This window comes from Chlorocebus sabaeus, chromosome 24, assembly GCF_047675955.1.
Source record: "Chlorocebus sabaeus isolate Y175 chromosome 24, mChlSab1.0.hap1, whole genome shotgun sequence".
NCBI classification, from domain to species: Eukaryota; Metazoa; Chordata; class Mammalia; order Primates; family Cercopithecidae; genus Chlorocebus; species Chlorocebus sabaeus.
The window spans coordinates 28,865,480-28,879,356 of NC_132927.1; the positions used below are offsets into that span (position 1 = coordinate 28,865,480).

General features: G+C 38.5%; 1 protein-coding gene across 3 annotated transcripts in view; it reads right to left on the reverse strand.

The window, feature by feature from the left end:
- TXNDC16 (thioredoxin domain containing 16) overlaps positions 1-13,877 on the reverse strand; it is a 126,244-nt gene that overhangs the window by 14,555 nt on the left and 97,812 nt on the right. For all 3 annotated transcript variants that reach the window (XM_007986702.3, XM_007986701.3, XM_073010994.1), the window contains exons 19-20: positions 13,469-13,629; positions 6,649-6,839 (exon numbers count right to left, since the gene is read on the reverse strand). In XM_007986702.3, the coding sequence (XP_007984893.2) occupies positions 6,649-6,839; positions 13,469-13,629 (352 nt within the window). The remainder of the gene's footprint in view (positions 1-6,648; positions 6,840-13,468; positions 13,630-13,877) is intronic.

The window sequence follows — 13,877 nt, forward strand, 5'->3', positions numbered from 1 at the left end:
CTGCCTGTCTCTGTAGACTCCACCTCTGGGGACAGGGCACAGTAAATAATAACAAACGCAGCAGCTCTGCAGACGCAAACGACTCTGTCTGACAGCTTTGAAGAGAGCAGTGGATCTCCCAACACGGAGGTTGAGATCTGAGAAGGGACAGACTCCCTGCTCAAGTGGGTCCCTGACCCCTGAGTAGCCTAACTGGGAGACATCCCCCACTAGGGGCAGTCTGACACCCCACACCTCACAGGGTGGAGTACACCCCTGAGAGGAAGATTCCAAAGCAAGAATCAGACAGGTACACTCGCTGTTCAGAAATATTCTATCTTCTGCAGCCTCTGCTGCTGATACCCAGGCAAACAGGGTCTGGAGTGGACCTCAAGCAATCTCCTACAGCTACAACCTACAGCTGAGGATCCTGACTGTTAGAAGGAAAGCTATCAAACAGGAAGGACACCTACACCAAAACCCCATCAGTACATCACCATCATCAAAGACCAGAGGCAGATAAAACCACAAAGATGGGGAAAAAGCAGGGCAGAAAAGCTGGAAATTCAAAAAATAAGAGCGCATCTTCCCCGGCAAAGGAGCGCAGCTCATCGCCAGCAACGGATCAAAGCTGGACGGAGAATGACTTCGACGAGATGAGAGAAGAAGGCTTCAGTCCATCAAATTTCTCAGAGCTAAAGGAGGAATTACGTACCCAGCGCAAAGAAACTAAAAATCTTGAAAAAAAAGTGGAAGAATTGATGGCTAGAGTAATTAATGCAGAGAAGCTCACAAACGAAATGAAAGAGACGAAAACCATGGCACGAGAAATACGTGACAAATGCACAAGCTTCAGTAACCGTCTCGATCAACTGGAAGAAAGAATGTCAGCGATGGAGGATCAAATGAATGAAATGAAGCGAGAAGAGAAACCAAAAGAAAAAAGAAGAAAAAGAAATGAACAAAGCCTGCAAGAAGTATGGGATTATGTAAAAAGACCAAATCTACGTCTGATTGGGGTGCCTGAAAGTGAGGGGGAAAATGGAACCAAGTTGGAAAACACTCTTCAGGATATCATCCAGGAGAACTTCCCCAAGCTAGTAGGGCAGGCCAACATTCAAATCCAGGAAATACAGAGAACGCCACAAAGATACTCCTCGAGAAGAGCAACTCCAAGACACATAATTGCCAGATTCACCAAAGTTGAAATTAAGGAAAAAATCTTAAGGGCAGCCAGAGAGAAAGGTCGGGTTACCCACAAAGGGAAGCCCATCAGACTAACAGCAGATCTCTCGGCAGAAACTCTTCAAGCCAGAAGAGAGTGGGGGCCAATATTCAACATTCTTAAAGAAAAGAATTTTAAACCCAGAATTTTATATCCAGCCAAACTAAGTTTCATAAGTGAAGGAGAAATAAAATCCTTTACAGATAAGCAAATGCTTAGAGATTTTGTCACCACTAGGCCTGCCTTACAAGAGACCCTGAAGGAAGCACTAAACATGGAAAGGAACAACCGGTACCAGCCATTGCAAAAACATGCCAAAATGTAAAGACCATCAAGGCTATGAAGAAACTGCATCAACTAACGAGCAAAATAACCAGTTAATATCATAATGGCAGGATCAAGTTCATACATAACAATCTTAACCTTAAATGTAAATGGACTAAATGCTCCAATTAAAAGACACAGACTGGCAAACTGGATAAAGAGTCAAGACCCATCAGTCTGCTGTATTCAGGAGACCCATCTCACATGCAGAGACATACATAGGCTCAAAATAAAGGGATGGAGGAAGATTTACCAAGCAAATGGAGAACAAAAAAAAGCGGGGGTTGCAATACTAGTCTCTGATAAAACAGACTTTAAACCATCAAAGATCAAAAGAGACAAAGAAGGCCATTACATAATGGTAAAGGGATCAATTCAACAGGAAGAGCTAACTATCCTAAATATATATGCACCCAATACAGGAGCACCCAGATTCATAAAGCAAGTCCTTAGAGACTTACAAAGAGACTTAGACTCCCATACAATAATAATGGGAGACTTCAACACTCCACTGTCAACATTAGACAGATCAACGAGACAGAAAGTTAACAAGGATATCCAGGAATTGAACTCATCTCTGCAGCAAGCAGACCTAATAGACATCTATAGAACTCTCCACCCCAAATCAACAGAATATACATTCTTCTCAGCGCCACATCGTACTTACTCCAAAATTGACGACGTAATCGGAAGTAAAGCACTCCTCAGCAAATGTACAAGAACAGAAATTATAACAAACTGTCTCTCAGACCACAGTGCAATCAAATTAGAACTCAGGACTAAGAAACTCAATCAAAACCGCTCAACTACATGGAAACTGAACAACCTGCTCCTGAATGACTACTGGGTACATAACGAAATTAAGGCAGAAATAAAGATGTTCTTTGAAACCAATGAGAACAAAGATACAACATACCAGAATCTCTGGGACACATTTAAAGCAGTGTGTAGAGGGAAATTTATAGCACTAAATGCCCACAAGAGAAAGCAGGAAAGATCTAAAATTGACACTCTAACATCGCAATTAAAAGAACTAGAGAAGCAAGAGCAAACACATTCGAAAGCTAGCAGAAGGCAAGAAATAACTAAGATCAGAGCAGAACTGAAGGAGATAGAGACACAAAAAACCCTCCAAAAAATCAATGAATCCAGGAGTTGGTTTTTTGAAAGGATCAACAAAATTGACAGACCACTAGCAAGACTAATAAAGAAGAAAAGAGAGAAGAATCAAATCGACGCAATTAAAAATGATAAAGGGGATATCACCACCGACCCCACAGAAATACAAACTACCATCAGAGAATACTATAAACACCTCTACGCAAATAAACTGGAAAATCTAGAAGAAATGGATAATTTCCTGGACACTTACACTCTTCCAAGACTAAACCAGGAAGAAGTTGAATCCCTGAATAGACCAATAGTAGGCTCTGAAATTGAGGCAATAATTAATAGCCTACCAACCAAAAAAAGTCCAGGACCAGATGGATTCACAGCTGAATTCTACCAGAGGTACAAGGAGGAGCTGGTACCATTCCTTCTGAAACTATTCCAATCAATAGAAAAAGAGGGAATCCTCCCTAACTCATTTTATGAGGCCAACATCATCCTGATACCAAAGCCTGGCAGAGACACAACAAAAAAAGAGAATTTTAGACCAATATCCCTGATGAACATCGATGCAAAAATCCTCAATAAAATACTGGCAAACCGGATTCAGCAGCACATCAAAAAGCTTATCCACCATGATCAAGTGGGCTTCATCCCTGGGATGCAAGGCTGGTTCAACATTCGCAAATCAATAAACATAATCCAGCATATAAACAGAACCAAAGACAAGAACCACATCATTATCTCAATAGATGCAGAAAAGGCTTTTGACAAAATTCAACAGCCCTTCATGCTAAAAACGCTCAATAAATTCGGTATTGATGGAACATACCTCAAAATCATAAGAGCTATTTATGACAAACCCACAGCCAATATCATACTGAATGGGCAAAAACTGGAAAAATTCCCTTTGAAAACTGGCACAAGACAGGGATGCCCTCTCTCACCACTCCTATTCAACATAGTGTTGGAAGTTCTGGCTAGGGCAATCAGGCAAGAGAAAGAAATCAAGGGGATTCAGTTAGGAAAAGAAGAAGTCAAATTGTCCCTGTTTGCAGATGACATGACTGTATATTTAGAAAACCCCATTGTCTCAGCCCAAAATCTCCTTAAGCTGATCAGCAACTTCAGCAAAGTCTCAGGATACAAAATTAATGTGCAAAAATCGCAAGCATTCTTATACACCAGTGACAGTCAAACAGAGAGCCAAATCAGGAATGAACTTCCATTCACAATTGCTTCAAAGAAAATAAAATACCTAGGAATCCAACTTACAAGGGATGTAAAGGACCTCTTCAAGGAGAACTACAAACCACTGCTCAGTGAAATCAAAGAGGACACAAACAAATGGAAGAACATACCATGCTCATGGATAGGAAGAATCAATATCGTGAAAATGGCCATACTGCCCAAGGTAATTTATAGATTCAATGCCATCCCCATCAAGCTACCAATGAGCTTCTTCACAGAATTGGAAATAACTGCTTTAAAGTTCATATGGAACCAAAAAAGAGCCCGCATCTCCAAGACAATCCTAAGTCAAAAGAACAAAGCTGGAGGCATCACGCTACCTGACTTCAAACTATACTACAAGGCTACAGTAACCAAAACAGCATGGTACTGGTACCAAAACAGAGATATAGACCAATGGAACAGAACAGAGTCCTCAGAAATAATACCACACATCTACAGCCATCTGATCTTTGACAAACCTGAGAGAAACAAGAAATGGGGAAAGGATTCCCTATTTAATAAATGGTGCTGGGAAAACTGGCTAGCCATAAGTAGAAAGCTGAAACTGGATCCTTTCCTTACTCCTTATACGAAAATTAATTCAAGATGGATTAGAGACTTAAATGTTAGACCTAATACCATAAAAATCCTAGAGGAAAACCTAGGTAGTACCATTCAGGACATAGGCATGGGCAAAGACTTCATGTCTAAAACACCAAAAGCAACAGCAGCAAAAGCCAAAATTGACAAATGGGATCTCATCAAACTAAAGAGCTTCTGCACAGCAAAAGAAACTACCATCAGAGTGAGCAGGCAACCTACAGAATGGGAGAAAATTTTTGCAATCTACTCATCTGACAAAGGGCTAATATCCAGAACCTACAAAGAACTCAAACAAATTTACAAGAAAAAAACAAACAACCCCATCAAAAAGTGGGCAAAGGATATGAACAGACATTTCTCAAAAGAAGACATTCATACAGCCAACAGACACATGAAAAAATGCTCATCATCACTGGCCATCAGAGAAATGCAAATCAAAACCACAATGAGATACCATCTCACACCAGTTAGAATGGCAATCATTCAAAAGTCAGGAAACAACAGGTGCTGGAGAGGATGTGGAGAAATAGGAACACTTTTACACTGTTGGTGGGACTGTAAACTAGTTCAACCATTATGGAAAACAGTATGGCGATTCCTCAAGGATCTAGAACTAGATGTACCATATGACCCAGCCATCCCATTACTGGGTATATACCCAAAGGATTATAAATTATGCTGCTATAAGGACACATGCACACGTATGTTTATTGCAGCACTATTCACAATAGCAAAGACTTGGAATCAACCCAAATGTCCATCAGTGACAGATTGGATTAAGAAAATGTGGCACATATACACCATGGAATACTATGCAGCCATAAAAAAGGATGAGTTTGTGTCCTTTGTAGGGACATGGATGCAGCTGGAAACCATCATTCTTAGCAAACTATCACAAGAACAGAAAACCAAACACCGCATGTTCTCACTCGTAGGTGGGAACTGAACAATGAGATCACTTGGACTCGGGAAGGGGAACATCACACACCGGGGCCTATCATGGGGAGGGGGGAGGGGGGAGGGATTGCATTGGGAGTTATACCTGATGTAAATGACGAGTTGATGGGTGCAGCACACCAACATGGCACAAGTATACATATGTAGCAAACCTGCACGTTGTGCACATGTACCCTACAACTTGAAGTTTAATAATAATAAATAAATTAAAAAAAAAAAAAAAAAAGATTATGTCACAGGATGTGAGCATTCAATGGAATAAAATAGTTTAATAAATAAGATAAATGTGTAGTCACCTCAATAAATGTTAGTTTCACTTTCAAAAAAAAAAAAAAAAAAAAACAAAAGAAATCTCAATCAATGCTGCAAACTTCATTGTTGTCTTATTGTAAGAAATTGCCACAGCCCAAACTTCAGCACTTCAGCAACTACCACCTGTTAGTTAGCAGCCATCAACACAGAGACAAGACCCTCCAACAGCCAAAAGGTTACAATTCCCTGAAAGCTCAGATAACTGTTGGCATTTTCTAGCAATATTTTTAAATTAAGGTAAAAACATTTTTTGGACATAATGCTATTACACATTTAATAGACTATAGTGTAAACATAACTTTTATAATATACTTAGAAACCAAAAAACTTGTATGATTTGCTTTATTTCAATATTTGCTTTATTGTGGTGGTCTCAAACTGAACCTACAGAGGTATGCCTGTACTTAGAACCAGAATTTTATATAACAATAATGTACTATTTGTAAAATATTCTCATTTTCTATGAAACCACATATTTGCTTACAGTTATAAAAAGAAAACAAGCTGGTATGCACATGGAAAAAGCTACACAAGAAATGTCCTCTGAAATTTACAATTTTAAATTTTATAAAAATAGATGAAAGACTTAAGCTTTGGTAGGCCAAAGCTCCCACTGTAACAATTTTTTTAATGGCATAAATTATGAAAATCATGTTTGAATACACTGGTGATCTATACAAACAACATGGACTCAATGAATTAAAATCCAAGAAATAGGCCTTCATAGGGGAGCCGATCACTGACTGAAGTCTTGCACCTTTGGCCTCCCAGTCAGAGACTGTCCACATGGATGATGCTACCAGCATTTTAGTAACTCATCCTACCATTCTTTTGCTATATTTAGAGTTTAACATTTATGGAACAAAATACAGAACTACATGTATTAAACAAAACAGAAAACTTACTGATATGATTTTCTAGTCCTGCTTCTAATTTCTTCAGCCACAATACAAGGTTTTCTTCAATTATAGCCTGGTCTGAAGGAAATGCAAATACTTGGCCACCTGAATGCAGATTCACCAAAACAAGAACAGGAAGGGGAGGCAGAGGATCAAAATATGCCCGCAAGATTTGTCTCCCCACTGGAGTCTTCTTTCTGCAAAAAGGAACAATTGAACATATTATTGTTTCTTTCTACAACAAAATAATGAAAATAGTAGTTTGTAGAACATTAAACTTTTAAGTAGTATCATGCCAGTAAGTTCACTTTATGAAAAGATGTACTAAAAACCAAGAGGTCTACGACTATGTTATTAGTAATTGGATTCTTTAAAAGTTTCTTTTTAACATGGGGCACTTTGTGTTTTTTTTGTTTTTTTGTTTTTTTTCTTTTTTTAATTTATTTATTATTATTATACTTTAAGTTGTAGGGTACATGTGCACAACGTGCAGGTTTGTTACATATGTATACTTGTGCCATGTTGGTGTGCTGCACCCATCAACTCGTCATTTACATCAGGTATAACTCCCAATGCAATCCCTCCCCCCTCCCCCCTCCCCATGATAGGCCCCGGTGTGTGATGTTCCCCTTCCCGAGTCCAAGTGATCTCATTGTTCAGTTCCCACCTATGAGTGAGAACATGCGGTGTTTGGTTTTCTGTTCTTGTGATAGTTTGCTAAGAATGATGGTTTCCAGCTGCATCCATGTCCCTACAAAGGACACAAACTCATCCTTTTTTATGGCTGCATAGTATTCCATGGTGTATATGTGCCACATTTTCTTAATCCAATCTGTCACTGATGGACATTTGGGTTGATTCCAAGTCTTTGCTATTGTGAATAGTGCTGCAATAAACATACGTGTGCATGTGTCTTTATAGCAGCATAATTTATAATCCTTTGGGTATATACCCAGTAATGGGATGGCTGGGTCATATGGTACATCTAGTTCTAGATCCTTGAGGAATCGCCATACTGTTTTCCATAATGGTTGAACTAGTTTACAATCCCACCAACAGTGTAAAAGTGTTCCTATTTCTCCACATCCTCTCCAGCACCTGTTGTTTCCTGACTTTTTAATGATTGCCATTCTAACAGGTGTGAGATGGTATCTCATTTTGGTTTTGATTTGCATTTCTCTGATGGCCAGTGATGATGAGCATTTTTTCATGTGTCTGTTGGCTGTATGCATGTCTTCTTTTGAGAAATGTCTGTTCATATCCTTTCCCCACTTTTTGATGGGGTTGTTTGTTTTTTTCTTGTAAATTTGTTTGAGTTCTTTGTAGGTTCTGGATATTAGCCCTTTGTCAGATGAGTAGATTGCAAAAATTTTCTCCCATTCTGTAGGTTGCCTGTTCACTCTGATGGTAGTTTCTTTTGCTGTGCAGAAGCTCTTTAGTTTAATGAGATCCCATTTGTCAATTTTGGCTTTTGTTGCCGTTGCTTTTGGTGTTTTAGACATGAAGTCTTTGCCCATGCCTATGTCCTGAATGGTACTACCTAGGTTTTCCTCTAGGATTTTTATGGTATTAGGTCTAACATTTAAGTCTCTAATCCATCTTGAATTAATTTTCGTATAAGGAGTAAGGAAAGGATCCAGTTTCAGCTTTCTACTTATGGCTAGCCAGTTTTCCCAGCACCATTTATTAAATAGGGAATCCTTTCCCCATTTCTTGTTTCTCTCAGGTTTGTCAAAGATCAGATGGCTGTAGATGTGTGGTATTATTTCTGAGGACTCTGTTCTGTTCCATTGGTCTATATCTCTGTTTTGGTACCAGTACCATGCTGTTTTGGTTACTGTAGCCTTGTAGTATAGTTTGAAGTCAGGTAGCGTGATGCCTCCAGCTTTGTTCTTTTGACTTAGGATTGTCTTGGAGATGCGGGCTCTTTTTTGGTTCCATATGAACTTTAAAGCAGTTATTTCCAATTCTGTGAAGAAGCTCATTGGTAGCTTGATGGGGATGGCATTGAATCTATAAATTACCTTGGGCAGTATGGCCATTTTCACGATATTGATTCTTCCTATCCATGAGCATGGTATGTTCTTCCATTTGTTTGTGTCCTCTTTGATTTCACTGAGCAGTGGTTTGTAGTTCTCCTTGAAGAGGTCCTTTACATCCCTTGTAAGTTGGATTCCTAGGTATTTTATTCCCTTTGAAGCAATTGTGAATGGAAGTTCATTCCTGATTTGGCTCTCTGTTTGTCTGTTACTGGTGTATAAGAATGCTTGTGATTTTTGCACATTAATTTTGTATCCTGAGACTTTGCTGAAGTTGCTTATCAGCTTAAGGAGATTTTGGGCTGAGACAATGGGGTTTTCTAAATATACAATCATGTCATCTGCAAACAGGGACAATTTGACTTCTTCTTTTCCTAACTGAATCCCCTTGATTTCTTTCTCTTGCCTGATTGCCCTAGCCAGAACTTCCAACACTATGTTGAATAGGAGTGGTGAGAGAGGGCATCCCTGTCTTGTGCCAGTTTTCAAAGGGAATTTTTCCAGTTTTTGCCCATTCAGTATGATATTGGCTGTGGGTTTGTCATAAATAGCTCTTATTATTTTGAGATACGTTCCATCAATACCAAATTTATTGAGCGTTTTTAGCATGAAGGGCTGTTGAATTTTGTCAAAAGCCTTTTCTGCATCTATTGAGATAATGATGTGGTTCTTGTCTTTGGTTCTGTTTACATGCTGGATTATGTTTATTGATTTACAAATGTTGAACCAGCCTTGCATCCCAGGGATGAAGCCCACTTGATCATGGTGGATAAGCTTTTTGATGTGCTGCTGAATCCGGTTTGCCAGTATTTTATTGAGGATTTTTGCATCGATGTTCATCAGGGATATTGGTCTAAAATTCTCTTTTTTTGTTGTGTCTCTGCCAGGCTTTGGTATCAGGATGATGTTGGCCTCATAAAATGAGTTAGGGAGGATTCCCTCTTTTTCTATTGATTGGAATAGTTTTAGAAGGAATGGTACCAACTCCTCCTTGTACCTCTGGTAGAATTCAGCTGTGAATCCATCTGGTCCTGGACTTTTTTTGGTTGGTAGGCTATTAATTATTGCCTCAATTTCAGAGCCTGCTATTGGTCTATTCAGGGATTCAACTTCTTCCTGGTTTAGTCTTGGAAGAGTGTAAGTGTCCAGGAAATTATCCATTTCTTCTAGATTTTCCAGTTTATTTGCATAGAGGGGTTTATAGTATTCTCTGATGGTAGTTTGTATTTCTGTGGGGTCGGTGGTGATATCCCCTTTATCATTTTTAATTGCGTCGATTTGATTCTTCTCTCTTTTCTTCTTTATTAGTCTTGCTAGTGGTCTGTCAATTTTGTTGATCTTTTCAAAAAACCAACTCCTGGATTCATTGATTTTTTGGAGGGTTTTTTGTGTCTCTATCTCCTTCAGTTCTGCTCTGATCTTAGTTATTTCTTGCCTTCTGCTAGCTTTCGAATGTGTTTGCTCTTGCTTCTCTAGTTCTTTTAATTGCGATGTTAAAGTGTCAATTTTAGATCTTTCCTGCTTTCTCTTGTGGGCATTTAGTGCTATAAATTTCCCTCTACACACTGCTTTAAATGTGTCCCAGAGATTCTGGTATGTTGTGTCTTTGTTCTCATTGGTTTCAAAGAACATCTTTATTTTTACCTTCATTTTGTTATGTACCCAGTAGTCATTCAGGAGCAGGCTGTTCATTTTCCATGTAGTTGAGCGGTTTTGATTGAGTTTCTTAGTCCTGAGTTCTAGTTTGATTGCACTGTGGTCTGAGAGACAGTTTGTTATAATTTCTGTTCTTGTACATTTGCTGAGGAGTGCTTTACTTCCAATTACGTGGTCAATTTTGGAATAAGTACGATGTGGTGCTGAGAAGAATGTATATTCTGTTGATTTGGGGTGGAGAGTTCTATAGATGTCTATTAGGTCTGCTTGCTGCAGAGATGAGTTCAATTCCTGGATATCCTTGTTAACTTTCTGTCTCGTTGATCTGTCTAATGTTGACAGTGGAGTGTTGAAGTCTCCCATTATTATTGTATGGGAGTCTAAGTGTCTTTGTAAGTCTCTAAGGACTTGCTTTATGAATCTGGGTGCTCCTGTATTGGGTGCATATATATTTAGGATAGTTAGCTCTTCCTGTTGAATTGATCCCTTTACCATTATGTAATGGCCTTCTCTGTCTCTTTTGATCTTTGATGGTTTAAAGTCTGTTTTATCAGAGACTAGTATTGCAACCCCCGCTTTTTTTTGTTCTCCATTTGCTTGGTAAATCTTCCTCCATCCCTTTATTTTGAGCCTATGTATGTCTCTGCGTGTGAGATGGGTCTCCTGAATACAGCAGACTGATGGGTCTTGACTCTTTATCCAGTTTGCCAGTCTGTGTCTTTTAATTGGAGCATTTAGTCCATTTACATTTAAGGTTAAGATTGTTATGTGTGAACTTGATCCTGCCATTATGATATGAACTGGTTATTTTGCTCGTTAGTTGATGCAGTTTCTTCCTAGCCTTGATGGTCTTTACATTTTGGCATGTTTTTGCAATGGCTGGTACCGGTTGTTCCTTTCCATGTTTAGTGCTTCCTTCAGGGTCTCTTGTAAGGCAGGCCTAGTGGTGACAAAATCTCTAAGCATTTGCTTATCTGTAAAGGATTTTATTTCTCCTTCACTTATGAAACTTAGTTTGGCTGGATATAAAATTCTGGGTTTAAAATTCTTTTCTTTAAGAATGTTGAATATTGGCCCCCACTCTCTTCTGGCTTGAAGAGTTTCTGCTGAGAGATCTGCTGTTAGTCTGATGGGCTTCCCTTTGTGGGTAACCCGACCTTTCTCTCTGGCTGCCCTTAAGATTTTTTCCTTCATTTCAACTTTGGTGAATCTGGCAATTATGTGTCTTGGAGTTGCTCTTCTCGAGGAGTATCTTTGTGGCGTTCTCTGTATTTCCTGGATTTGAATGTTGGCCTGCCCTACTAGGTTGGGGAAGTTCTCCTGGATGATATCCTGAAGAGTGTTTTCCAACTTGGTTCCATTTTCCCCCTCACTTTCAGGCACCCCAATCAGACGCAGATTTGGTCTTTTTACATAATCCCATACTTCTTGCAGGTTTTGTTCATTTCTTTTTCTTCTTTTTTCTTTTGGTTTCTCTTCTCGCTTCATTTCATTCATTTGATCCTCAATCGCTGACATTCTTTCTTCCAGTTGATCGAGTTGGTTACTGAAGCTTGTGCATTTGTCATGTATTTCTCGTGTCATGGTTTTCGTCTCTTTCATTTCGTTTATGACCTTCTCTGCATTAATTACTCTAGCCATCAATTCTTCCACTTTTTTTTCAAGATTTTTAGTTTCTTTGCGCTGGGTACGTAATTCCTCCTTTAGCTCTGAGAAATTTGATGGACTGAAGCCTTCTTCTCTCATCTCGTTGAAGTCATTCTCCGTCCAGCTTTGATCTGTTGCTGGCGATGAGCTGCGCTCCTTTGCCGGGGGAGTTGCGCTCTTATTTTTTGAATTTCCAGCTTTTCTGCCCTGCTTTTTCCCCATCTTTGTGGTTTTATCTGCCTCTGGTCTTTGATGATGGTGATGTACTGATGGGGTTTTGGTGTAGGTGTCCTTCCTGTTTGATAGTTTTCCTTCTAACAGTCAGGACCCTCAGCTGTAGGTCTGTTGGAGATTGCTTGAGGTCCACTCCAGACCCTGTTTGCCTGGGTATCAGCAGCAGAGGCTCAGTTGAAAATGCAGAAATCACCGGTCTTCTGTGTCGCTCGCGCTGGGAGTTGGAGACTGGAGCTGTTCCTATTCGGCCATCTTGCTCCGCCCCCCAACATGGGGCACTTTGTTTGACTTAGGAGAAAAGCGGCAGCCAATGACAATTTTAATGAAAAGCAGGCATAGCCTAAAGGCTTGTCAATTTAGGCTTGACACAACCAATAGTTTCCTTCCAACATTTGGCCAAGTATCCGATCATATATCAGCTCAAAAATCAAATGATTACATAACTAGAAGATAACAAGATACTTATTTTTATAAATCTTTTCCATAAAATTGTGCCTTTTCTCAGGAAAAAAAGACATTAATTTCAAATTAAAGAAGTAGAAATAATTATGTTCATACAAGGAAACTCTTTAAGTTAAAGATACTTAGTTTTCCTAATGTAACACATTCCACATTTTATAACATAATATTTTACTCTGAGATACCCATAATGATAATTGCCTGGGAAAATGTTGCCTCAAGCAGTAGAATGCACTGTGAAACTCTTCACAGCAAAAATGTACACTGCCCCATTTCTGTTGTTTTTCAAATGAGTCTAAAGAATAAAATATGTCTTTCATCTGATGAATCTGAACAAGAAACAGTATATTATTTGTGAATTTTGTTCAGACATTAAATGTAACACAATCCATACATCTAGAAAACATACTAGGAAATATTGCTGATGAATGCACTGAAATCTGTCTAAACTTTAAAAATATAGAAGTACAGAAAAAGGAACTGAAGGAAAAGGTCAAAAATCACAATGTTTACATTCTGTATTTGCCAAATTTTCTCAACGGGCATCAATTCCTTTTAAAAATCAGAACAATTATTGCTTTTAAAAATTTACTGTAGAATAAAATTCAATCTAAAATAAGGTAATCTTTGGACCCTGTTTGGGGGAGTTTAGTTACTAAAATATCATGATAACATATTTGGTTCCATAAAATTAACTCCAAAGAGTTAGAGAGTTTCGTTTCCTAATGAAAATGTAATAATTATTAAACTTTCTTTACCTCTTACATATTAAAAAATAAAAACATACTTACAGATTTAACCAGCAAGGGGTAAGTGAATCCAAGTATTTCTGCTTTACCAGTGTCAATATTGCTTTTTTATACTGAGGATTTATGCTGCCATCACTGAACAAAATCAGTAATGGTTTCTGAAGTCTGAAATAACTGGGAAGATTTTCCACAGTGATTTCTGGCTGTCAAAGAAAAGGAATAACAACAACAAAAAATTCATGGGGGATGATAATGAATACAATAGAAAACATTCAAATCGCTCAGTCAATTTTAGTTTGTAAAACGTAATTCAAATACATTTTCACTTAAGTAGAGATCTTACTATATTAATAACTATGAATCTCAATCTTCTCATTCAATCCTACCTCATCTGAGTTATTTTCAAAATAAAACTATTTAGAGAATTTGAGAATAAATTAATTTAAGGGAG